Source organism: Delphinapterus leucas, chromosome 1 (genome assembly GCF_059928025.1).
Source record: "Delphinapterus leucas isolate spDelLeu-1000000601 "Yukka" chromosome 1, BTC_Dleu_Yukka2, whole genome shotgun sequence".
Lineage (NCBI taxonomy): Eukaryota > Metazoa > Chordata > Mammalia > Artiodactyla > Monodontidae > Delphinapterus > Delphinapterus leucas.
In genome coordinates, this window is record NC_143129.1 from 174,012,111 (window position 1) to 174,038,250 (window position 26,140).

A 26,140-nucleotide genomic window follows, 5' to 3' on the forward strand; every position below is an offset into this window, starting at 1 on the left:
GAAGCCCCGCCCCGGTCCCCGCGCTGCCCGTACCTGGCGCCCCGCCCCCTCAGGGCCCGGCAGCCCGGCGAGCCCAGCGCAGGCAGCGCGCCGCGGGAGCCCGAAGCCGGGAGCGCGGAGCTCGGTGCTGCGGGGCCCGGGCCGGGGCTCGCGCGGGCCGGAGCCGGCTGGGTCAGCTAAAGCGCTGCCGGGGTGGGGGCCGGGGCCGGGCCGAGCTCAGGATGGCGCAGCCGCGGCCCCTGAAGCCCCCGGGCCGTCCTCGGAGGGGATCACTGCCCTCTGGGGCCGGCTGGCAGGTGAGGACCAGGGCGAAGGCGGCCTGGCCGAGGGGGTCTGCGGGAGACGGATCAGCCCAACTTCTTCGGAGCCCGGCAGGCTCTGCCCCAGTCAGGGCGGGTGTGCGAGGCTCCGTCATGGAGGGTGTGTTAGCTTCTGGGCTGACACACGGCCATCGAGGCCACAGGGCACACCCCTGCCTTGGGGTCCCAGGCCTTGAGCTCTTTCTGCAGCTGCCTACGGAACAGAGTGCTCGTGGTTGCACTGTGGCTCTGGGCTACTGGGGCACTCTGTGTGTGTGTGTGCGTGTGTGTGGACGTGTGTGTGTGGGCGCTAGCCTTGGGACCACTTCATCCACCCCCTTCCCCCTTTAGGAAGGGTCTGAATGTCACAGTGTAACTTTGCTTGGTGCCCTGGGGCACTTCACTCACAGCCTTCCATGTGTCAGAGCGTCTGATGCACTAGTGAGGCTGTATCTGTGGGTATCACTTGTTGCTGTGTGTGCGCTCTGGGTGACGGTACCATGTGTCAGTGTTTATGTGGCTGTGACTCCCAGTGCGTTGTTTCTGGCCATGTAAGGCCATGTTACCCTGAGTGGGGTATTCTGGGGGACATCAGTGCACCTGTATCACTGGTGCTGGGTCTGTGCTGGGCTGAGGTTATGTGGCTCACCCAAGCACAGATGCTGGGGGACATCAGTGCACCTGTATCACTGGTGCTGGGACTGTGCTGGGCTGAGGTTATGTGGCTCACCCAGGCACAGATGCTGGGGGACATCAGTGCACCTGTATCACTGGTGCTGGGTCTGTGCTGGGCTGAGGTTATGTGGCTCACCCAGGCACAGATGCTGGGGGACATCAGTGCACCTGTATCACTGGTGCTGGGACTGTGCTGGGCTGAGGTTATGTGGCTCACCCAGGCACAGATGCTGGGGGACATCAGTGCACCTGTATCACTGGTGCTGGGACTGTGCTGGGCTGAGGTTATGTGGCTCACCCAGGCACAGATGCTGGGGGACATCAGTGCACCTGTATCACTGGTGCTGGGACTGTGCTGGGCTGAGGTTACGTGGCTCACCCAGGCACAGATGCTGATGTTGCTGTTGTGCAAGGTGTTGGCTGACAGGCGTGTTTGTCTACCTGGACTGCAGATGTGTGTCTGTGGTCTCTGCTCTAATTGCCTGTGGAATTGTCTCTTCCAAGCTCAGAAGTGTGGGGTGTGGCCACAGGGGCCGTGGGTCACCATCTCCTGTGGGCTCCTGTCGTGCATTTTACAGGGTGGGTTTTGCCTCTGTGGACAGGCCTCACAGTATGCACATGGGGTGTCTGTGTCTTGTGATCTTTAACAGACAGCTCCGTGTAGTGTGTGTGTGTGTGTGTGTGTGTGTGTGTGTGTGTGTGTGGTTCAGACCAATGCCCCTCATCCTTGGCGATTAACCACTTCCATAGTTGCCGCATGCTTTTTCTTTTTCTCAAAACTCATTTAATGTTATGGGATCAAGTCTGTCATGTGTGTTATGCAGGGAGTGTGACTGATGGGGAAGGGTGAACTTGTGCATGGCAGTGGGGCTCTGTGGCTCAGTTTCTGTGAACATACCTGCCTGTGTCTGCGAGCGCACGTTGTTTTGTCTCTCGGCACGTGGATGTGAGAGTAGTTGTGTGGCGTTCGTGTAGCTTCGTGTGCAATTACTGGTGCAGCTGCGCAGATCTGCACAGGGGTGGGTTTGCATTTGTGTGTGCGGCTCTTACGGGACATAGACCTGTATGTGTGTGAGGGAGTGTGCTGTTGTGTAACGTAGGACACTGACACGTGTATTTGTATGTTAGCGTGTAGCTGTAAGAATTGATGTGCACAGACCCGGTGGGTTTGTGCGTGTGGGTTTCTGTGTGTTTGCTTTCTTTGGTACAGTGAGACTGTGTTTAAATATTGGTGTGCAGGCCTGTGTGTGTTGGAGCAAGAGAGAAAGAGAGAGAGGGGGAGTGTGTGTTTCCTGGTGTACAACCCCATAGCACATGTGCGTGTGAGCTCAGGCAGTGCCCTCACTGGACAGCAGGAGCCGACTGAATTGAGGCCTTGGAGGTGCTGGGGGAGGGGCGCTCTCCTAGAGACTCTGGGGGCTTCCCAGGCCCAGCCCCCAGCTCCGCCAGCCGGCAAGGATGCCGCCTTCCAGGAAGGCTCGTAGGGAGCTGGCGCTGGAGAGGCTGAAGCTGCCAAGCACAGCTGGCAGATGCCCGGATTAACCCTGTGTGTGCCCTGGCTAGCCTCAGGAGAGGCTGGCTGGAGTGTGAGGAGGGAGGAGGGAGGAGCGGGAATGTGTGGACTCAGACACAGGTATTGGGCCCATGGGACATCCCAGCATTCTCTCCCCCAACAGACGCCCAGCCCACACTGTTTGGGGGGGAGGATGGGGCCCTCCTTCCAGAGGTGAGTGGAACCACAGACCCTCCTGAGGATCCCAGCTGGGCTCGTCTCTGGAGTTGGGACCTGGGGCTCTTCTGAGGGGTCCGTGGGCCGATCCGAGCACTGCCAGTCTTGCAGTGACATGGGGGAGATGTGTCTCTCCCCAAAAGTCAAGCACCCTTCTTTGTCTGAGGCAGCAGCCTCCTCCTTTGGGGAAGGGGACTGAGTGGGGTGGGCTGCCTGGGGAGGGTGCTGGACTCTGGGCAGACTTCTCCGGGCAGTTGGTCAAACTCTGCCAGTCAGTGGCACAGAGCCCCATCCTATGATGTCCCTTCCACTCCCTCTTGCTGCTTGGACAGGTCCACGGTGTTTCGTCAGAGTTGGGGCACCAGGAGGGCTGGGGCAGGTGGAGACTCCTCGGAGACTTGCAGGATCAGCTGGGCTACCCCGGTGCTGACCTGCTCTCTCCATCTCTGTTGCAGAACACAGATCTGTTTGAGATGATTGAAAAGATGCAGGTGAGGTGGGCTCTGGAGCCCGTTCTGGGGAGCCACAGAGGGGGCTGGACTGGGGGCGGGGGGCCCTTGCTGTATCTGCAGCCCTACATCTCTCTGAGGACGGGCCGGGAGCTCTCGCAGACCGTGCCAGGAGGAGATGTTGGCAGTGTGCTGTCCAGAGCCCTTTGTCTGGGGATGGGGACTGATAGTGCCCAACTGCCTGACTGACCCAGGGCGCAGGCCCCGCTTGCATCTCTCCAGCTCCCATCCCTGTGTAGGTTGCTCAACCCACCCCGCATACACATACCATCCCCCATCTCCCAAGAGGCATCACAGGCTCTGCAGGACCCTGTGTGGAATGGGGGGAGGGACAGATGCCAGGGCACAGGGCAACCAGAGGCTGGGCTGCAGGTCCCGGGAGGTGTTAAGGAACCGGGCAGCCCCCGCCCCCTCTGCCTGACCCCTGCCCATCCTCCACTCCCCAGCCCTGGTCTTCCAGGCCCTCGTCTGTGTTTTTCGCTTGGGTATGTGTTGGGAGGTGGCCAGGGGACTTGAACCAACCTCAGGAGCTTTCCTGATATCGGGTCACCCTCCAAACCCCGTCTCCAGCCATCTTCCTGTTTCCCTGCCTCTCTTAGTCTTTCCATCTCCACCTCTCCCCCTCCTTCTGTCTCTCCCCCTCTCTCTCTCCCTCTCCCTCTTCCTTTCTCTCTCCCTCTCCCTCTTGCTCTCAACAACACGTATCTGTGTAGATGCAGTGGCCTCCCTCCCCAGCTCACACACAAGCGTGCACACTGGCCCTGCCCCCACTCCCAGCAGTGACCAGAGCCCTGAGCCCTCCCTGCTGCTGCCAGCCTCCCGCAGTCCCCGTTCCCTCCAGGAGGGCCAGCCCTGCAGAGGCCTGAGTAACCCGGCGGCCAGCGCCCTGCCCTGGGAGCACCTCCACAGCACCATCTACCTGGAAGGGGTGCTGCTTCCAGCAGCATGGGAAGGGTGTAACGGGATGTGCTGCCTTCTCTTTGCAGGGAAGCAGGATGGATGAACAGCGATGCTCCTTCCCACCACCCCTCAAAGTAGGTCTGAATCTGGAACCACTCCACCCTTCTGGGGGCCTTTGGCTTCCTGAGCAGTGCTCTCCAAAGGGCTTGGGGATGGGAGGGGACGGGAAGGGGGAGGCAGACTCCCTCTCTAGGGGTGGGGGAAGTGCTGCCCCAGCCGAGCAGCCAGCCCAGGAGAATCTGCGCCCCCCTTTCGTGAAGTAGCCTTACTGCGGGCTGGTGCCGGGGCCAAGGGGGAAGCAGGGTATACCCAGCCCCTCCCCTCGAGGAGGCTAAGGTGTGGAGAACCCCTCCCTGCCTGTAGGCCTTCATTCCAGCTCCTCCTCACCCCATCTGCACCACTGTAAACTCACCCTGCCTCTCCAGGCTTCCCCATCGCAAAATCAAAGCCCCATCCCTCACGATAGCCTGCGTAAAAGGTTTTCCTTGAAGCCACTTATGGTCAGCAGTTGCAGAAAGACTCATACCCAGGACCCAGGAGGCTTACGCTCCCCCTCTCCATGTAGCTCCTGCCTGGGACGGCTGAGGGGGAGGGGGAGAGACGGAGAGATGGGGAGGGGTAGCCTCGTTACCCCCCAACCTTCATGAAGAGACTAACAGGAAGCCTGGGACCAAAGGAGGCGTGAGGAGGCTCTTTAGACTCAGAATTTTCTTGGGGTGGGAGCTGCATAGCCCCTCCAGGTAGGTATACGGTACCATGGTTGGTGATTTGGGACCCCAATAATCCAAGAATATCAGTGGCTGGGCTTAGGGGAGTGGACCCAGGGCTACAAGGATGAGGGTTAAAGTGGGGTTCATGGGCACAAGGCTGATGCTTTGTCTGGAACAGGGCTTCTCAAAGTGTGGTCCTCAGACCAGAAGCATCGGCATCACCTGGGAGCTTGTTGGCACATAAATTCTTGGGCTCCACCCAGACGCACTGCATAAGAAACTCCGAGGGTGGGGCAAAGCAATCAGTTTAATGAGCCCTCCAGGCCATTCTGATGCACGGGAGAACCACTGGTCCAGAGGTTTCTTCTGGGGATGCAGTGAGCCTCCTTTTCCCCAGGCAGGAGACCCAGAAGAGGCTGCCAGCCCTCAGTGAGCTAAGCCTGCCTCAGTCCCTGCCTCGTGGGGTCAGCCCACATGGGATGGGGAGATGAGGAAGCAGCCCCATCCGCAACCCCAGCCCGGGGGTGCTGCCTGAACAGCAGATGTTCTGGGGAGGCTGGAAGTAAAGGGTAAGGACCCCACCCCAGCTGGGCCTCTGCCCTGCTTGTGTTTTGCAGACGGAGGAGGACTACATTCCCTACCCGAGCGTCCACGAGGTAACCGCCCGGATCCCACTGAGCCCATCTCCATCCTGAGCCCAGGAGGCACTCCCTCAGGGAGTCTGGACAGCCGGGTCCTCCTCCTTGTCAAGAGCCTGACCACAGGCCTTGCTCTGGGTGTTGGAGACTCAGTTTACAAGCCCAAGACTTCAGAGCACATGTGAACCCTTAGGCCTCTGAGCCAAATATGCCAACGTCATGCTCTCAGCTTTACCTGTCCCCACACTCCCTCCCATCCTTTGAGACTGGGACATGGGGCTCTGTGCATCTGGGCCTGTGCCTGCAGTGGGAAGAGAAGGGCTGGAGCAAGTGCCTTGAAGGAGGTGGATTTGATCCCTGGGACCCACATAGGCTCTGGGCTCTCCCCTAGTACTCCTTAGCCATGGCAGAAGTGGATCCAGGTCTGAAATGGGGGGTGTCTTGGGGCCCCCAGTGGCGTGCAGTGTGGGTGGCTCTCAGCTGAGTCCTCCTTCAGGTCCTGGGGCGAGAAGGGCCCTTCCCCCTCATCCTGCTGCCCCAGTTTGGGGGCTACTGGATTGAAGGCACCAATCACGAAATCACCAGCATCCCGGAGACAGAGCCGCTGCAGTCACCCACGGCCAAGGTGAAGCTGGAATGCAACCCCACCGCCCGCATCTACCGCAAGCACTTTCTTGGCAAGGTGTGTGGCCCGCTGGTGTTGGGGGGCTGGGCTGGCTGGGGAGTGTGTCACAGCCCAGCCCTGGGGGACGCTGGGCCTGGGAGGGAGCGGAACCGTGGGCTGGGCTGTTTGTCTGTCGCAGAGTCCAGGGAGCATGCGTAGTGGATTCACTCATTCAGTCAACAAACATTTATTGCAAAAGGCAGTGTTACGGCATAGTGGTTAACAGAGACTCTACCAGGGCTTGAATCCTGGCTCTGTCACTACATGGGACATCAGGCAAGTCACTTACCTTCTCTGTGCCTCTGTTTCTTTCTTTCTTTCTTTTTTTAAGATGGGGAGACTGTTTTTTTGTTTTTAATAAATTTATTTTATTTACTTTTGGCTGCGTTGGGTCTTCGTTGCTGCGTGTGGGCTTTCTCTAGTTGCAGCAAGCGGAGGCTGCTCTTCGTTGCAATGCACGGGCTTCTCATTGTGGTGGCTTCTCTTGTGGAGCATGGACTCTAGGTGCATGGACTTCAGTAGTTGCGGCACGTGGGCTCAGTAGTTGTGGCTTGTGAGCTCTAGAGCACAGGCTCAGTAGTTGTGGCACACGGGCTTAGTTGCTCTGTGGCATGTGGGATCTTCCTGGACCAGGGCTCGAACCCGTGTCCCCTGCATTGGCAGGCGGATTCTTAACCACTGCGCCACCAGGGAAGCCCCTGCCTCTGGTTCTTCATCTGTAAAAACGGAGATGGTGATGATACCCACCTCATGCCTTTAATGCGACGATGTTTGTGAGGCATTTAGAATGGTGTCCGGCCCAAAGTGTCCAGCACAAAGGGCTCAGTCAGGGTGAACAAATAATGAGCACCAGCTGTGTGCCTGGTCCTGTTCTGGGCACCAGGTATACAGCAGCAAACAAAACAGCCCCAGGCCCTGCCCTCAGGCAGCTTGAGGTGGGGAAGACAGTAATTCCGTGGTGTGACCTGGATTGGTACAACCCCTGCCCCACCACCTGCCCCAGAGCCGGGACCCTGCCCAGTAACGACCTGTCCTCGTGTCACCCGATGACGACGGCGGCGTTCCAGGCAGGAGCTATTGGGCGAGGCTGTGGGAGCTGGAGGGGAGGTCACACGCTGGGACCTTGTAGGTGCCACGTTCCATGCCGAGTGAGGTCTCTGTGTCGGTTTACAAACGAGGTGGTGGCATGTAGCGTGGGCTCTGGAGTCTCATGGCCTGGGGACGCCTATTGACTCTTCTGTTTATTGATGGTGTGACCTCGGGCAAGTTAGTTAACCTTCCTGAGCCTGTTTCCTCGTCTGTAAAAATGAGGATGATAAAAGCATCGAGAACCATGTTTGGCACATAGTAAGTGCTCAGTAAACGTTAGCTGTTATTATTACATCTTCATAATTACTCTGTGAGATCAGGATCGTCCTAATTTTTACAGAAAAGGAAACTGAGGCTCGGAGAGATAAAACGACTTGGTTAAGTTCACACAGTTACTGAGCTAGGAACTGGACATAGCTCTGGCTGACCTTCCATTAAGACACACTAAGGGAGGGGTCACGTTTCTAGCGTGTGTGCATGCACTCATGGGTGCTGGGAGGAGGGGTGACTCCTTGGGGTGTTGGGAAGCTGTGTGGGCTCAGTCTGGGCCCAGGGCATTAGCCTGATGCTGGTGGGTATTGGTGCTAAGGTGGGGGGACAGGTTGACTGAGACTAAGCCAGCAGGCCCAGATGCAGGAGCCATTGCATGGGGACAAACTCAGAACAGGGCAGGGGATTCCACCTGTGGGTGGAGAGAGAACTGCATCCCCGGAAGCCACTGTCCAGAGGCTCTTAATTGGGTCTGGCAGGTGGTGGGGCCTGGGGGACTATGTGGGCCTAGCATATAGCTGGTGCACAGAAAAGTTTGCTGAAGAAGTGGTGAGTGATAGAATGAAGGTGGTGCCTTGGGCACTGGAGGATTGGAAGAGGCACAGGCTGGGGGGTCTTAGAGGAGGCATGATGGCCAGGGTCAGGCTGGCAGCACAGAGAGGAGGGGCCCCAGGGGCTGGCAGAGAGGCCGGGCCATTCCCGGCTCCAGGTGGGGTGCTGGGGAAGCAGTGGGCCGTGTTCTGGCAGAGGGAGGAAGTTAGGGTGACTTTGGCATTGACCCACTGGGCCCCTGAGCCCACTCTCCTTGGGCTTCTCTGGGCCCAGCCAGGGGGGTGTGGGGAAACTCCGCACCCCGAGGACTTCGGTGCAGACCTCCTTGCCAAGTGCCTGCCACTCCCTCTGCACAGATAGTGCCAAGCCTTTGGGGGTTTCCATCACTCTGCCCCAGGTCCCCGCAGACTGCCCCTGAGCTGTGGATTTGTGGCGCACGTCCCCTGGCCCCTACATCTTTTTCCTCCCATCCTTTGAGCACAGCTGTTTGTATTTAAACAGGGCTTCCTTCTACGATGACTCCTGGGGTGGGTGTGGCTGAGGAGCCGGGCTGGCAGGGGAACCCAGGGCCAGGTGGGGTGAAATCTTCTGGCACTTCCGGCTCTTGGCTTTGGGGCTTCCCCACCTGGAGGTGCCAGACTGCCAGCTCCTCTCTGGGGATGCCATCCGTGCTGCAGTTCCCCTGGGCCCTCGGGAGCATTTCTTCCCCACCCTGTGTCTTCCCCAGGTGAGGCAGGAGGGCAGGAACCGGCTCGGTCAGCCGGCCAGTGTGTTCATGAGATGTTTCATTTCCTGATTCTCGTGGGCCCTGGCTTCAGGGGCCACAGAGCAGTCAGTTAAACAATCAGTCAGTTGACGTATTTTTATTGAGCACCTACTGTGTGCCCAGCTCTGAGAGGGGCGGGGGCTGGGAGACAGCCATGCAGGTGCAGATGTGGTCCTGACTTTGCTGAAGAGGACAACTACTCTGCACCCGGCACTCTCTCTTTCAGTGCCTGCCACCCTCCCACAAGGTAGTGGGCCTCACCCCCATCTGATAGACTAGGAAACGGAGGCACAGGAAGGTGAGGTGACCTTCTCAGGTTACCCAGCTGGCAAGTGGCAGAGCTGGGATTTGAATGCAGGTCTCTCTGAGGCAGACAGTGCTGTTAGCCCGGACACCTGCTGCTTGGTGAAGGACCCCCATCCGGGGGTGAGTTGGCTTTCTCGTCTGGTTCCTGGAAGCCTCAGGCTCAGCCTCACCCTCTCCCCTGGCCCCCGCCTCCCACCACAGGAGCATTTTAATTACTACTCACTGGACACCGCCCTGGGCCACCTTGTCTTCTCACTCAAGTATGATGTCATCGGGGACCAGGAACACCTGCGTCTGCTGCTCAGGTGAGGGTGGGGTGAGGGGACCTGTGACTCTCAGAACCTGAGAGCCCATCTTATTTTACCCACTCGAGAGGGCCAGGGATTTGCCTGAGGTTGCCCTGCAAGTTAGTGCCCAAGCCAGGCCTGACCGCCTCATCACCTCTGGACCTCCCTGGGGTCTGCCCTCTCTGGTCTTACTTGGTGTGGAGGGGCTCCCATCTCCCTTTTGCGCTGCCTCGCCCCTCAGCATGGGTCTTCTCCTCCCAGGACCAAGTGCCGGACATACCATGACGTCATCCCCATCTCCTGCCTCACTGAGTTCCCCAACGTGGTCCAGATGGCAAAGGTGAGGCCTCTGATCCTTCATGCTGAGCCCCCCGTGGATATCTCAGGTGGGCACAGAGCTGGGCTGCAGCCTCGCCTTTGCACACCCTCATCTTTAGCCCCAGATCCTGGCCTGCCTGCTGTGGCCTGTCTCCAGGGTCCTGCCGCTCACGTGTTCCCATGATGCCCACGTGCTGGCTGTGTGCTTTGGGCACTCTTTAGAACACAGCACCTTTTGGAGACAGGGGCTCCAGTTCTCTGTACCCCATTCTGAGTGACAGTGAGCCTCCTTCAGCCTTGGTTGTCCCCTCTTTGTCCTCCACTGTCCTCCCCCCAGACCTTGGCCAGGGTGGCCCAGAGGCCCCACCCTCAGGCCCTCCCTTATCTGCTCCCGCAGCTGGTGTGTGAAGACGTGAATGTGGATCGATTCTATCCTGTGCTCTACCCCAAGGTATGGCTGGATCTGGGCCCTGCTCACTGGGAGTGGGTGGGTAACTAGGGGGCCAAGCATTTATTGGGCACCTGCTGTGTGCAGGGCATTTTTCCTAAGTTCTCTCATTTAAACCTCACAATAACCCTGCAAAGTCCCCAGTTTGTGGAAGAGGAACCAGAGGCCCAGAAAGGGTTGGTGCCTTACCCAAGGATGCACAGCAGATAAGGAAGCCTGCATTTGAACCTAGTGCTGTCCTCCTTGGAGGCGAGCCTTCCTTACCTCTGGAAACTCTCAGTGCCATTTGGGGACCCTCCTAAGGGTAATCTGCTCCTGAGCCAAGGCTCCACTGGTCTTGCCTTCTGACCCCAGAGGGGACCTGGGGAGAGAGAGTAACACAGGCACCTCCATAGGTGCCGCCCCACAGACGGCAGCGGCACTTCCAGCTCTGGTGCTGGGTGCTGGGTTTGAGGCACTGTGACGATGTGGGATAAAGGGGAGGGACTTCTGTCTTCAGTGAGCCAGGGGGTTTCTGGAAAGAGGTGGGCCCTGAAAGACACGTACAGCCTGTGGCTCTGACTGAATTCCACAGTGAGGTGAGGTCGCTGAAGGGCGGGTGGTCCAGGAAAGGTCCCCTGAAGGAAGGGGCCTCAGAAATCAGGCCCTGCTTCTCAGTTACCGAAAGCCCAAGGTGAGGAGGGGAACTTGCTCAAGGCTCCACAGCACACTGGTGGGACTCGGCCTGTTCTAGCATGATGAGGTGGCTTTACAGAGGAGCCGGGGAACAAGTTGGGTGTTAGAGCAGAGCAGGGGCGGGAGCTTATGAGCAGAACTCAGGAGCAGTGCGCTTAGCCTTTGGAATCCAACAGACCTGAGTTCAAGTCCCAGCTCTGCCATTTGCCAGCTGTTGACCTTAGCAAGTCAGTTCCTTAAGGTCTCGGAATGTCGGCGTCTTCATCCGTGAGATGCAGTCCGCGGGAGTGCCTCCCTCACGGGCTTGTTCTGAGGAGGAAATGAGTGGATGCATGTGGAGTGCCTGGCACAGCGCTTGGCACATAGAGCAATAAACGGCAACTTGAAAAAGCAGCGTGTTTCACCCATCGTCCTGTCCCCGCAGGCCTCCCGCCTCATTGTCACCTTCGACGAGCATGTCATCAGCAATAACTTCAAGTTTGGAGTCATTTATCAGAAGCTTGGGCAGGTGTGCTCACCTCCTCCTCCCTGCCCCCGACACATCTGGCCATGTACCTGGGACCTCAGACCTTTGCCAGGGAGAGCACCTGCCAAGGGACTCAGTTTCCCAGGAGCTCAGGGGCTGTCAGAGGTCCCCTTTTCAGCCTTCCTGGGTGTGAATGGGGGTAGGAGGCCCAGCTCGATGACCTCTGCCCTCTGTGCATCCCTAGACCTCCGAGGAAGAACTCTTCAGCACCAACGAGGAGAGCCCTGCCTTCGTGGAGTTCCTCGAATTCCTTGGCCAGAAGGTCAAACTGCAGGACTTTAAGGGGTGAGCATTGGGGTGGGACAAGCAGAGGATAATATGACCCATGCCCTTGGGCAGGGAGGGAGCCCCCGTCCTGGCCCTGTGGAGGCCTGGCTGGGGCTGGAGACTGAGCCGTGGCCTGGGGGGCCTGGGGCAGGTTCCGAGGAGGCCTGGACGTGACCCACGGGCAGACGGGAACCGAGTCTGTGTACTGCAACTTCCGCAACAAGGAGATCATGTTTCACGTGTCCACCAAGCTGCCCTACACAGAAGGGGACGCCCAGCAGGTAGCCTGGGCACCCACCCACCTGCTTCCCACCTGCCCTCCTGTCCCCCATTTACCTACCCATTCAGTGTCCACCACACCAGACTCAGTGGGCCCTGGGATAGAGAGATGGAAATGATCTAGTCCCCCAACTTGTGGCCTCTAGTTGGGGCAGGGTGACAAGCTACTACGATGTTGTGAAAGCCTCAGTTTCCACATCTGTGAAATGGGGATAATGCACCTACCTTATAGGTGAGCATAAACGAGGGTATGCACCCAGAGTGGCTAGAACAGTATCTGGTACACAGCAGGAGCTCAGTAAATGCGAGTATTTTTACAGGAAGTGAAGGGTATTGTCAGGTCACATGGGGGCACTTAGACTGGGCAGAGGTGGGAGTCAGGCAAAGCTTTCAAGATAAAGTGACTTTTAGGTGGCAAAGGAGGTAGGAGAGGGAGGAGGAGCATTCTGGGGGAAAGAATGGCTTCCATCTTCTGCAAAGGCCTGGTGATGAGGAAGTGCAAGGCATGTTCCCGGAGCTGAACTTGGAAATTTGTCACCTTGTCCTAAGCTTCCTGCAGGGCTGTCCTCCTTATTTCCCCATGCCCCCACTCCAGGGGTACAGGGGGATACAGGGGTCATGTGAGAAAAATGGAAATGTTTATTCCTTATTTTTAATGTCTTTTAATTTTCTTTTAATAGATTCTCTGTTCATTTTAACAACAAAGATATATTGAGTGGAACTTATTTGTTCAAGAGGGGCCCATGTTTGGGGTATTTAGACAGGAGGAGGGTGAGAGGTAGGGCCTGGGGACCAAGAGCCCCGGGTTCAAGTCCCCTAATTCACTGTAGGGCCCTGCAAGTCACTTCTGTCTTGGCCTCAGTTTTCTCATCTGTCACAGGATTCCAAGAAAACGAGAATAATTTTAAGACAAGTTTCTCACCACATAGTTTTGGGGGAAGCAACTCCTTAGACATGCCCCCTGCCTACTCCAAGCCCCCTGCGCCTCTGCGGGCACCCTCCCCACACTCTGCGGGCCCCCGGCCAGGTGGTGAAGGCTGTGGCCCTGTGCTCAGTTGCAGCGGAAGCGGCACATCGGGAACGACATCGTGGCTGTGGTCTTCCAGGACGAGAACACGCCCTTTGTGCCGGACATGATTGCGTCCAACTTTCTGCATGCCTATGTGGTGGTGCAGGCCGAGAGTGGGGGCCCCAATGGCTCCCTGTACAAGGTGGGTGATCTCGGAGCTTCCCAAGGGCACCAGCCACCATCCCAGCCCCACCCTTACTCACTGTGAGGCCTCTCTGAGCCTCAGTTTTCCTAACTGTAAGTGGGGGGACTGTCCGGAGGGCTCTGAGCCCCCCTCTTGCTCTGATGATGGAGGAGTCCCATCCCGCCCTTTCTGCCCCCTGAAATCCCTCCCCTCAGAGAGGCTGGTTACCCTTCTCCGCCCTTTAGCCTCCTCCTCCCTCTCCATCCTCATGACTCCTGAGACCCTCCACCCCTTCCCACCACTCAAATTCAGGACCAAGGATGGAGGAGCTGAAATCCTGGGGTTCATCCATCCAATCGGCAGTCACTGAACCTCCCCCGCCAAGGGACAGCCCTGTGCCCAGCACGAGGCAGGATAGGGAGGCGAATCAGTGGTTTCTGGCTGGTGTGGGGACTCCATGGGGACAGCTGCCCTCCCTTCCAGGTCTCCGTCACTGCGAGAGACGACGTGCCCTTCTTCGGGCCACCCCTCCCGGACCCTGCTGTGTTCAGGAAGGTGAGGGGCAGCCCCCAGCCCCCCCCATCATGGGCAGAGCAGGACTAAATGGGTGGGGGCTGAGAGGGTGCACATTCTACTGTACGAGGACCTGAAGCCCCACTGTGTGCCAGGGCAGCCGGGCTCCCCTAACTGAGCAGCTGGGGCCTGGCTTTTCTGTTCATCTTGATAAAAACTGTGACTTTATTTTACAACGTCCCAGAACAGACTATATCATTGTTTTACATTTTGTATAGCAGACTCTGTGGCCTTTCCTCACTTCTGTTGTCTTCTTGACAATTTCAACCTTCTTCTAAAATGTTTGGGGAGAGGGGCACACATCTCTCTCACATCTCAGGAGCCCTCACTTTGAGCCTTGGCTTCAGCGCCCCCCAATCCCCCAGACTGAGGCAGTGGGAGACCCCAACCCAGCTCTCCCAAGGGGTGGGCAGCCATGAAGGGCATAGGGCTCACAGGTGCCTGGGCTGGGGAGCTGAGCCCAAGGAGATGCCCTTCTGGGAGTGAAGAGGGCAGCCCCCAGGCCCCAGCAGAGCGTGGCTCAGGAGCCCCAGCCCCTTGTCTCTGTGTTCGCCTGACCCCCCTTTCTCTTCTCCACGCTGGGGGCTCCCAGGGGCCCGAGTTCCAGGAATTTTTGCTGACAAAACTGATCAATGCTGAATATGCTTGCTACAAGGCAGAGAAGTTTGCCAAACTGGAGGTGAGTATGGGTTCTTGGGGGTGAATCCCCCCACCCCGTAGAATTTCAGCCCCTGGGGAGAGAAGAGCTGTGTTCAGACCTTGGCCTTAGGGAAGGCTGCCTGGGGGAGGACAGATTTACAGATGAGCAGCGCCAGGGTCAGGGGAGAGGAAGTAAGGGTTCATAAGGAATGCTCAGGAGGGCCTTGGAGGTAGGCCGGCTGCCACAGAGGACGCAGTGGAGGAGGGGCGTGGGGACATGAAGTCAGATCTTTGAGGGGCCACGTCGAGCCCTGGGGGCTGCCTGTGCTGCGGAGGGGCCTGAGGGAAGCCGTCTAGGCTTCTGGAGCCCAGGCCCACTTCCCACTCAGAGAAGGTGGCCACGATTGCAAATGTGGGAAGAAGGGCTGATCCCTGGGGTCTCTCCTAACGGCCCCGGCCTGGCCCTCAGGAGCGGACACGGGCCGCCCTCCTGGAGACGCTCTATGAGGAGCTGCACATCCACAGCCAGTCCATGATGGGCCTGGGTGGAGACGAGGACAAGATGGAGAACGGCGGCGGGGGCGGCGGCTTCTTCGAGTCCTTCAAGGTGAAGAGCAGGGGTCTACCTGGGTGCAGAGGGGACGGATGTGGTTGGCTTGGATGGAATCTGGGCACGTGGTTGGGCTAGAGTAGGGGGATGCCGTTAGCTACAAGGTGTGGGGGTGTGGCTAGAGGTGAGCTCACATTGGAGGTTGAGTCGGGTGGGGGCGTGGCTCGGGGTGGAGTCACGGGTGGAGTTAATAGGCGTGTGCTCGGACTAGGTGGGCACGCACCTGGGGTAGAGTCTGGGTGATGGTGAGCCTCTGGGTGGACCTGGGCTTTAGGGTGGGCTTAGACTTGTGGGGGGGTGTGGTCTTGTCCTGGGGTAGAGCTGCGGTTGGGAGTTGTAAGGTGGGCTCTGGCTGGGGGAGGAGTTGATGGTTGGAGGCGGGGCTAAGCTTGGGGGCGGAGTCTGCCTGGGAGCTGTGCTGAAGGTTGGAGCCCTCTGGTGCCAAGGGTGGTGGCTCCCAGGTCAGCAGGCAAAGAAGAGAGGAGGAAGCCTCTGTCCTGACCGAGAGAAAGAAACAGAGGTCAGGGAAGGGAGGTGAACGAGGGGCTATAGGAGAGGGACCTGGTCTGCATGACCTTAGGCCGTGTGACCCACCCTGGCTATCTCTGGTTTAGCTTAGTGTTAAGAGCATAGACACCCTGGGTTCAAATCCCAACTCTGCCACTTACCACCAGCTTGAGCATTCTCTGAGCCTCAGGTTTTTTAATCTGTTGTTTAGGGTAATGGCAACTTACCTCATACAACTGTTGAGAATTATTTGTGAAGCAGTTAGATCAGTGTAATCTAAGTTAAGAAGCAAAATGCAAAGCCCTGCCCATCTACCTCAGCAACTACCATCCCAAGTGAGAGGCAGAGGAGGAGAGAGTTCCTCTTCCCCCCACAGGGCCTGGACTCCCCCAGGCTGCAGGTCCCCAGGCGGTGGCCTCTTTGCCACTGTGTCCTCCACCCACAGGAGGGGGACTGCCCATCCTCCAGGTGCCCAGCAGGCTATTGGGGCCTCACATTTACCCCAGGGCAGGCCACAAAGTTGGAGGTGTGGGTTTGCATAAGAGGATTAGCCCAGCAAGGCTGAGGCGAACAGAACTTCTTTGAGAAAGAGGCTTGAAGAGAGCCCTGCCTCTGCTCACTGGAGACAGGGAGTGGGTGGGAGGAACACGGACCTGGGGTGTCTTCTCTGAGGGCGGCTCCAGTGATCCCACGTCTGGTGAGTGCTGGATGGTGGACCGGGCTTAAGTTACAGACCTTCTTCGAGGCAGCGGAGCCCACAGTCAAGGGTTTGGGTTTGGCATCTGGGTTCCAGACCCACCTCTGCTTCAGTTTCATCACGTGTAAAATGGGCTTGGTGGCAGTGCCTGCTTCCTGGGGCGGATTGAGTGAGAGCAAATGTAAAGTACCTAGCCCTGAAGTGAGCGTTCAGTGCAGATTGACTGAAAAAAGCAAGGAACGGAGGGAGGGAGGGAGGGAGGGAAGAAAAGCAAGGAAGAAACAAGTCCTAAGAGATGCTAAAAGGAGGGAATTGGGGTTTCTGGAGGTCTCTCTGTGCATGCTTTTGCTTACGACCCAGCGTCTTCTGCGGTCTTTACAACAACTGCACGACCGGTCATGAGGTTCAGAGGCTCAGAGGTGTGGAGTGGCTTGCCCAAGGTGACCCAGCAAGTTGGTGGCAGAGTCAAGGCCCACACTACCCTTGGCACATGTGGACCTGACTCTTGTGTGCTCTCATGGGAAGGGACTTCCTGGGGTCACCGAGATTGGCGTCGGTGGCTCCTGGGTTTCCCTGAGGGGGTGGGGCCTTAGGAAACCCCTACCGCCACCTTCGCAGCGGGTCATCCGGAGCCGCAGCCAGTCCATGGATGCCATGGGGCTGAGCAACAAGAAGCCCAACACCGTGTCCACCAGCCACAGCGGGAGCTTTGCGCCCAACAACCCGGACCTGGCCAAGGCGGCTGGAATAGTGAGTGCCCTCCCCCAGGGGCCCCGCCTCCCCCCGCTGCCCTGCTGTCCGAGGGCTCATCCTGGGCTCTAGGCTAGGTCTAGCCACTGCCCTCCACGGGGTCAGGTGCCCAGGCTGTGACACCGGGATGCTGAGAGCCTGCAGCCCCCTCCCCAGCTCCTCAGCCCGCCCCACCTCCTGGCCCCTTATTCAGCTGTGTCTGCTCTGGGGCAGCTTCTGTGTCACATTTCTTATGAAGCACCTACTGTCTGTCGTATGCTGGGGATTGGGCTGCTGTATGGACACCTCCTGTCAAGCCTTGAGTTTCTGGGAGCACCTGTTGTGTGTCAGGCCCTGGATTTCTGTGTGAGCATCTGCTGTATGCCTGGCTCTGAGATGCTGGCGGGCACTGCTGTGTGTCCAGACTTGGGCTGCTGTGTGAGCACCTACTGTGTGTTAGGACCCGGGCTGCTGTGTGGACATGTACTTTGTGAGCACCTACTGTGGGCCCGGCCCTGAGATTCTGTGAGCACCTATTGTATGTCAGATCCTGGGCTACTGCGTGGACCTAACTCTGTAAGTGTCTGCTGTGTGCCCAGCCCTGAGCTGCTGTATGAGAATCCACCATGTGTCAGGAAATGGACTGCTGTGATAAGCCCTGGATATCAGTGAATACCTTCTCTGTGTCAAGAGATGAGCTGCGTGAGCACCCATTATGTGCCAGGGCCTCTGTGGTTGTGCCCACCTATTGTGTGTCAGGACCTGGGCTTCTGTGTGAGCCTCTCCTGAGTGAGCACCTACTGTGTGATTACTTACTGTCTGCCAGGCTCTGTGGGATTCTGCTACTAATACTCAGGGGGTGTGCTGGGCACAAAGGCTGAATAAGGCCCTCAATTGTGGGCCAGTCTGCTTTCCACTGCCCAGTGGTCACCCCCAGCACTGCACCTACTGCTCTGCTGCCCCTTCCCCATCCATCTTTCCTTCCTTCCTTCCATCCACCCGTCCTTCCATCCATCCGTCTGTCCATCCATCCATCCATCCACCCACCCACCCATCATTTACTGACTGACTGCTGCATGCCAAGCAAGCCCTGTGCTCAGTGCTATGAGGCTGTGTCATGTGGCAGGAGGGACCCCCTCCACCCCACCCCTGCCCCATGGGCTGACCTGGCCAGGGAGGCAGGGCGAGTCCTCTGTGTTCCAGCAGTCACCAAGCCCACTGTCACTGGAGAAGCAGGCCCACCCTCCTCCAACCCCAATTCACTAGCCACTCCCCTCCTTCCCCGCCAGAGTGGCCCAGCCTCCTGTGGGTGGCTGTAGAGGGGCCCCAGGGACAGGGCCAGACCAGCAGCACCCACCGTGGCAGTAACCAGACCCATTTCTGTTTTTGTTTTTGCACAACTGTCCCCTCTCTTCATGTTGCTTCCTTTTCCTTCCACTCTCTCCTCGTTCCTTGTTTTCCCTTCCCTTTTTCTCTTCCCCTCCTCCACCCCCTGCCTCCCTCCACCTTCTTACACTTGTGTATTCTGTCCTCTTGCACCTGTCCTTTTCCTCCCTCTCCTCTTTCAAACTGCTTTCGCCCTTGATTTTTCCTTTGTGCCTGCCCCTCCCTCTCCGTCTCTGTCCGTCTTGCTCCCCGGGTCCATCTCTGTGTCTGTCTCTCCATGTTTCACTCTGCACCCCTTCTCATGTGGCTGTCAATCTCTCTCCTCTGTTCTCTCTGTGTCTCCTCCCACCTCTTCTCTCCTTCCCTTCCCCGGCCTTGTCTCTCTCAATCCCCTGCCCCACTCTCTTCTTTGTCCCTGTCTGTCTGTGTCTGTCTGTCTTTCCCTCCTTTCCCTGTCTCATTTCTCTGTGCCTCCCCCTCCCGCCATCTCTGTCTCTCTGACCCTCTCTATGCCTGTCTCTCTCTCTCTGCTCCCACCCTCTGCTGCTTGCCAGTCATTGCTTATTCCTGGGAAAAGTGCGAGTAGATTCGGACGCCGGGGCAGTGCCATAGGCATAGGAACCGTGGAAGAGGTTGTCGTCCGCGGGGCCGCCGTCTCTGGAGGCTGCCTGCACGCGCTGCTCTCTGCTCGCCCTCAGGACGGAGGCCATATTGGGGACGTTGCCCCCCTCCCCCCGGGACAGGCCCGAGGGCTGGCACCTGTGCCAGTGCCAGTGCCCCCCCCCACCAGGGGCTCTGGCCCTGCCCTGACCCCTGGGACTCTGGCCCAGTCCCTGCCTTTAGGATCTGGTACCTAAAGACCCTCTGTCCAGCTGCACGTCCCCCAATATCGCCAGTTCTGCATGGAGCGCCACCGCCCTCCTCTGCCCTAACTCCCTGTCCCGACCATGAACTGGCCTGGGGGTTTCTGCCCATCTGTGCCTCCATGGGGCCCACCTTCCCGCCTCCCCAGAGAAATAGGGGACATGCTTCTGGTGCCTGGGGCATCCCACCATTGTATATGTGTAACCTGGGCTCGGGGGCATCTTTCAACTGCTGGGCCAGAACCTCCCCCAGCCGGTTTGGAGATTCCGAGGTGTAGCAGGGGGCAGGGGCTTGGGTTGCCTCACCCACTCTCTCCCCACTGCCCGTAGGCTGCAGGTCCCATGAAGTCCTGGGGGCAAAGAGGCAGCAGTCATTCTGAGGACTTGGCCTCCTCCAGTCCCAGCCCAGAGTGGCTGTCCAGCTCCCTCAGGCTTCTGCTCTTCTCCTAGACTAAGATGCTGGGTCCAGACCTGCTGTGTGACTTCAGGGGGGCCTTTGCCCTCTCTGGGCCTGTTTCCTTATCTATAAATTAGGACGGCCCTCTCTAGAGATGGACAGTTCTCTCATTTTTCTTGCTCATTGTCTCTGCTTCAGGGCCTGGGCAGCAGGGCCCCAGGGTGGCATGTGGGGGGCACAGGGGCTCCTGGAGCAGGTGGGTACTGAGTTGGGACCTCTCCCCGCAGTCCCTGATTGTTCCTGGAAAGAGCCCCACCAGGAAGAAGTCGGGCCCGTTCGGCTCACGCCGCAGCAGTGCCATCGGCATTGAGAACATACAGGAGGTGCAGGAGAAAAGGTGGGTGCAGTAGAGAGGGTAGGATGGCGTCCTGAGTCTCCTCTGGCTCCCCCCGACCCCCATTCAGTGGCAAAGCACAGCAGGCAAGAGGGTGCTCCCACCCTTCTCCCCCTCTGTCCCCACCGGTGACAGCTACACGGTCAAGTCCCTGCTCTGCGTCAGGCACCACGGCCAGCTCGTCACCTAACATGAAGCCCTATCATCCAGTCCCAGCTCTGCCGGCTCCCAGGGGGTCACACCTTGCACATCAAGGAGCCACAGGTCAAGGGGTCAGGGGCCTGCCCAGGTCACACAGCTGGTGAGGGGCAGAGCTGGGATTTGAGGCCTGGTCCATGGAGGTCTATAAGTGCATCTGTGTGTGCGGGGTGTGGACAGCACACCGTAGTACCAGCAGAGAGCCTCCGGGAAGCAGAGGATAGTTCCTGGGTGTGAGTCCTGTCTCCACCACACTGGGGCTGTGTGACCTTGGGAAAGTTACTGTACCTCTCTGAGCCTCACTGTCCCAATCTGAAAAATGGGGATAAGAACACAACCAACGGCATGGCGCTGCTGTGGGGGGGTGTGCAGTGCATGTGAAGCAGGGAGCAGGTGCACTGAGGCCTCAGGAGTGGAGCTGGCACTGTCCTCAAAGGCAAGAGAGCCCAGAATCCCATGAACCCAGGGTTCGAGTCTTGGCTTCGCCATGTCCTAGCTGCACGTCCCTGAGCAGGTTCCTTCCCATCTATGGACTCCAGTTTCCTTATCCATAACAGGGTCTTCAGTAGGTGCTCCCACAGCACCTGCCCCCTCCTTGGCCAGGCCAGTCCAGGAGCTGCAGGGACTGCTCTGGGTCTGGCCCCTGAGGATGTAGGGTGTGGGTACAAGGCAGGAGGCACCCATGACCTCCTCTCACCACCTGGGCCTCCTTCTACCCTTGATGCCAGGCCTGGTGCTGAATCCCCCCGCTGCCCCCATGTGCCCCGCAGGGAGAGCCCCCCGGCTGGCCAGAAGACCCCAGACAGCGGGCACGTCTCACAGGAGCCCAAGTCGGAGAACTCATCCACTCAGAGCTCCCCAGAGATGCCCACGACCAAAAACAGGTTGGGGCTCGGGGCATGCTGAGCCGGGGGGCTTGGGTGTGGCGGGCCCATTCTTTCTACCCCCTGTCTGGGCCCAGGCCTGCCAGGAGTGTTGACACAGCCATACCACGGCGGCAGGGGGCCTGATTGCTCTCCTAGGTCCTCCTTTGACACACACCCGCTGAGCACTTTGTGCATGCCAAGCTCTGCAAGACGGCAGTGAGCTGGACATACACGGCCCCTGCCCCGTGGAGCTGACAGTCCAGCGCAACATAGCCCAATAAGCTACTTCCAGATAGTGATGACAGAAGAATAAAGCAGAGGATATGATGAAGAATGAGTGGGGGTGGGGCGTTAGGTGGGTGCTTAGGGAAGACATCTACCAAGGGGTGGGGTTTGAATTGGGAGCTGAGTGAGGAGTCAGCCCTGTTAGGTCTGACTTACAGTGGCTTGGCAGAGGGAAGAGGGTTTCAGGTAAGAAACACGGCAAGTGCAGAGGCCCTGAGGCATGCTTGGTGCAGTTGGAGCTGAATGAGTGAGGCTGGGCCCAGGCGGACACCGGTAGTGGAGGGGATGAGGTTGGAGAGGCGGGTGGGGGCTAGGTCACGGCTTTGAAGGCCATGTGAGAACTTTGAGACTGGCAAGGAGGCTTTGGAAGATTTTAGTTAAGAGGAGTAGTGGTGCTTTAACAAGCTGACTGTGGTCACCATGTGAAGGCTCTGAGGGTGGGGGCAGGAGCAGAAGCAGGGAGGCCAGCCAGGAGGCTGCCCCTCCGTTCAGTGCTTGTTGGCTGAGCCCCTTCTGTGTTGGCTGCCGGGGGTGAGGGGGCTGTGGAGAGGACCCGGCCTGGGCTGAAGAGTCAGGCAAGTGAACAGAGAAGCAGGAAAGGGCCACAGGGACAGGGAGAGACAAAGCTGAGCAGAGAGGGTCATTCCCACAGCAAGGAAGAATCAGGGAGGGCCTCCTTGAGTAGGCGACCCCTGGCTGGTTTTCCAAAGGTAAATTTACTTTTTTTGGGATTTGAGGGAAGGAGTGAGACTCCAGGCAGGAGACACAAAGGCCCTGAGCATGGGACAAAATTGTGAGAGAGTTAAAAGAGAGTAGACTGTGGAGTTGGAAGGCCTGGGTCCTACCGGTTCTCCCACCTATGGCTGCGTGACCTCGGGCTGTGTGCCCATCCTCTCTGTGCCTCGGTGTCTGCTCCTCTATAAGGTGGGTCTAATAATGATAGCAATGAGATAACTAGGGTAAAAGCACTTAGAACAGTGCCTGGCACAGAGCAAACCTGCACTAGATGGCAGTATTGTTAATAGTTATGATTGAGCATCCAGCCAAGGAAGTTGGACTTTATCTGGGGCAGTGGGGATCCAGGAGAGGGAATTGAGCAGGGGAGGGGCATGATAGGATCCACGTGTTAGCAAGGACAGTGGCATTGGGGAGGCTCAGAGGCCCAGGGAGCTGTAAGAGGCCAAAAAGGCACTTGGCTGGCTGCAGGCTGGGCCGCCCTGGGCCGGGAGGGCAGGGGCATGGGGTCTTGGCCCAGGAGGTGCCCAGTGTGGATGCTGGCTGATAGGACGCTGTCTGTGGCAGAGCGGAGACAGCAGCTCAGAGAGCAGAAGTGCTGAAGGACTTCTCCCGCTCCTCGTCCAGTGCCAGCAGCTTCGCCAGCGTCGTGGAGGAAGCAGAGGGTGTGGACGGGGACGATACAGGCCTGGTGAGAGGCCCAGGGAGGGGAGGTGCCCCACAACGGCCTGAAAGGGGTGCTCTTTGGTCCCTGGAGATGCTCTGGGTGGAAGCATGAGGCTGGGTGTGGTTGAGTTGTGATCAAGGGACTCAGCCCAAAGGAGTAATGCAGACTGACCTTCTCTTACTCTAAAGCCTTCCGTGGCTCCCCGGTACCCCCCACAGCCCAATCTCTGAGGCCGTTGAAGATCTAGCCCCTCCCTCCCCACCCTCGTCTCTTACCACTTCAGCCATTCTGCCCTCCTTTGCAGTCCCCCAAACCAACAAGGCTTACTCTGCTTCTGGGCCTTTGCACATGCCATTTCCTCTGTCTGTCCTCCTTCCCACTTTGACTGACTCGCATTCATCCTTCTCAATTCAGCCTCATGTCACCTCCTCCTGAAAGCCTGCCTTCCTGGTCCCAGGGTAGGTTAGGAGCCCCCTTTACACTCTCATAGACCCTGGGCTCTGTCCTTGGAACCTGTCTGTCATGCTTCACTCAACAGTCCTTTGGCGAGCGCTGTTCCTTGCCACGCCCCGTGCCAGGTGCTGCGTGGGCAGAGGGGACAGTGCAGACCAAGGCCCTGCCCTGTGGGGCTTGTACTAGTCTGGAATTGTACTAGTCTCTTCACAGCCTGTCTCTCCTCTCCTCTTCAAGCTCTCGGAGGGCTGGGGCCTTTCCTGATTTCTCTCGGTGGCTTGGCTCACGAGAACATCAATAAATGTTTGCTGAATGAATGAATGGGAGCACACGTGTGCGTGTGAGCGCGCGCGCCTGGGTCTGTGTCTGTTCCCACTCTGTCCTCCTTCGGTCCCCCCTGGGGCAGACATTGCTGGGCCCTCATCCTCTTTGCAGAGGGGCAAGGGTGAGGGGTTGTGGATTGCAGCGGCGAGGGGCTGGTGAGGAGGGGAGAGGGCAGCCAAGCCAGTGCCATGGCCAAGGGCTGACCTCCCTCTTTCTCTCCTCCCCCATCCCCAGGAGAGTGTCTCATCCTCGGGGACGCCCCACAAGCGGGACTCCTTCATCTATAGCACGTGGCTGGAGGACAGTGTCAGCACCACAAGTGGGGGCAGCTCCCCAGGTACTGGCCAGGGCCAGCTTCCCCCGCCACAAGCAGGGCCAGTCTTGTGGTGGGCAGGGGACAGGGTTGGGCACAGAGGGTCAAAAGCAGTTCTCAGGCCCCAGGTGGTGGGTGTGTGATGGGACTGCCCCTGACATGGGGACAGTGGGCTTGGTCATTATCCAGCCTAGGGTGGTTGGTGGCTTGGAGGGCTGGTGGTTTCCAGAAAGGCCTTGGAGGATGATGCAGGAAGGGAGGGGGGTAAAGAAGGGAGTTAAGGGTGGGAGTCCCAGAGGGAGGGGCTCGGTGGGGTTGGGGAGCACTGGTGCCGACCGCCCATCCATGCCCCCCGTCTCCCTGGTGCCTCCCCGCGGCCAGTGAGGTGGCTCCCTCCTGCCTCCCTCCCCAGGCCCCTCTCGGTCACCCCACCCAGACGCCGGCAAGTCGGGGGACCCTGCATGTCCCGAGATCAAGATCCAGCTGGAAGCATCTGAACAGCACATGCCCCAGCTGGTACGCACAGCCGCCAGGGGCCTGGCCACTGTGGGGACGGGTGGCCTGGAGCCTGGCCCTATGGGGAGCCCTACCTGGGAGGGAGATTGGCTGTTGGGGAGAGGCATCAAAGCGACCAGGGGTCCCCAGGGATGGGGGCTGGACCAAGGGCCCCCCTTAATCCTGGAGGACTGGGCTCGTCCAGCCTGGGCACAGCCAGTGACTTCTGCCTGCGTGTATCTTCCATGTCGTCTGTCCTGTCACCTGCATTGCCGCCATCTCTGTGCAGGGCTGTTAGCCAGGATGCCCCTCTGAAGGTGACACTGAGCAGGTCAGTACCAGCCCCCAGCTTCTGTCTGGTTGGGAGAGGGCGGGGGTGGGCCAGCTTCTCTCTCTTCCTCTGTCACCTCTCTTGGGTGAGAGCTATGTATCTAGGTTTGAGTCCTCTGCCACTCAGTTGCTAGGTGACCACAGGCCTCAGTTTCCCTATCTGTACAATGGGGCTAATAAATGCTGCCTCACCTCTGCCCATGAGTTTCTGGGAGGATCTGATGGGAGCCTGAAAGGGACTTGGGAATTGTTGGGAGGGAGGGGTCTAGGGGGTTCCCAGTGGGATGGAAAGACCCAGAGCCTGGAACTCCAAGGGTGGGCCCTTCCGCATCTGTCCCCCTGCTTCACGGCGCCTCCGTCTCCCCTTACCCTGCAGATGAGGCCGCAGAAGCACAAGGTGAAGATGCTGTGTCAAATCCAGGCAGACGGGACCTCTGCCCCCGAGGCCAGCACCAGCCTGTGGGCTGCCCCCGGCCTCCCCAGCCCTCCTCCTGGCCCACTGTCTGGGCTGTCTCTGCAGGGCGGAGCCATCCAGACCTGGGAGCGGGGAAGCTGCTGGCACCATCCCCACCCCCTGGGCTGGGGGGCCGGCTGGGGCAGGGAGTGGTCACTTGAAACAGGACTCCAGGCCTGGCCATCCATCACCCCTGGGTGCCCCTCTGGACTCAGGGGGAGTGAGCTGGAAGGGGGGATTGAGACATCTCAGTGCATACAGAGCCTACTATGGAGGCCGTGGGGTGTGAGGTGTGGTAGAATGAGCACTGGTCTGGGAGTCCTAAGTCCTAGCATTTAATTTGGGTTCTGCTCTGTGACTATGGGCAAATCACTCTCCCTCTCTGGGCACCTCTGCTATAAATGGACAAGATTATTTCAGAGGTCACTGAAGGCTGTGAGTCCATGCACCTGCCCCAGAATGGAGGATTGTCGTCCTAGAGACCTCCCATCACCCTACCCTGCTTCTTGGGGTTCCTGGGGCCCCCGGTGGGCCGAGGCTGTGCCCATTGCCCCTCCTGGACCCTCAGTCTCTACCGCAGATCTGCCGATGCCCTGTCCACTGCCTCCACGACAGACGAGTGACCCGCTTGTGGGGGAAGTGGGAGCTGCCTGGCTCCTCAGCCAGCACCCAGCTTAACCCCTGCCTTCCCATGCTCCTGGGCACGCCGGGCCGAGGGGTCTCAGCTGGCCTAGAGTTATGGGCCGCACCTTTGCGCCACCCTCACCCACCACGGAGGGGGCAGCCAGGCACAGCTGCTGTGAGTCCACATCCTTGTGTGCGTCTGTCCACACTTTTTAGGCGCCACGCCAAAGGCCAGCCTCCTGGCCCCAACACCCATTTTGGAAGCCCCCCGTGGCCGTGTGTATGTCAGTAACAGTTGTACAAAATAAATTCTATTTATCGCTATTGTACCCCGAGTCGGGTGTGGCTTCATGTGACCCCGCCCCCCACCCGGATCAACCCGACAGATCTCAGTGGCACCGTGGTGGCGAGGGAGAGCCTATTCACCCCCCGAATCAGCAG

The 26,140-nt window shown here is 58.7% G+C and overlaps 1 protein-coding gene and 1 long non-coding RNA gene across 4 annotated transcripts; one reads left to right on the forward strand and one right to left on the reverse strand.

Moving 5' to 3' along the window:
• RAP1GAP (RAP1 GTPase activating protein) lies at positions 1-25,053 on the forward strand. 3 transcript variants are annotated; one of them, XM_089899531.1, is made up of 23 exons: positions 1-296; positions 3,159-3,194; positions 4,199-4,246; positions 5,500-5,538; positions 6,017-6,202; positions 9,369-9,472; positions 9,716-9,794; positions 10,170-10,223; positions 11,320-11,403; positions 11,606-11,706; positions 11,840-11,969; positions 13,023-13,178; positions 13,644-13,715; positions 14,326-14,412; positions 14,842-14,979; positions 16,805-16,936; positions 19,849-19,958; positions 20,882-21,037; positions 22,607-22,730; positions 23,718-23,820; positions 24,209-24,312; positions 24,581-24,622; positions 24,998-25,053. In XM_089899531.1, exons 1-22 carry the CDS (start codon positions 222-224, stop codon positions 24,587-24,589), a joined length of 2,127 nt encoding a protein of 708 aa, XP_089755657.1. In that variant the 5' UTR covers positions 1-221; the 3' UTR covers positions 24,590-24,622; positions 24,998-25,053. The 3 variants fall into 3 exon arrangements, 2 of the variants coding, with proteins under 2 accessions (XP_089755657.1, XP_089755666.1); XR_016388693.1 differs by having other exon boundaries at positions 2-296; positions 20,924-21,037; positions 24,178-24,312; positions 24,998-25,043; XM_089899540.1 differs by having other exon boundaries at positions 3-296; positions 20,924-21,037.
• On the reverse strand, positions 14,891-19,374 carry LOC111163299 (uncharacterized). The gene is made up of 4 exons (XR_002641734.3): positions 18,082-19,374; positions 16,143-16,341; positions 15,206-15,479; positions 14,891-14,998 (listed from the first exon to the last, which is right to left on the reverse strand). It is a non-coding gene; the product is annotated as an uncharacterized LOC111163299 (long non-coding RNA).
• Positions 25,054-26,140: the final 1,087 nt, after the last annotated feature.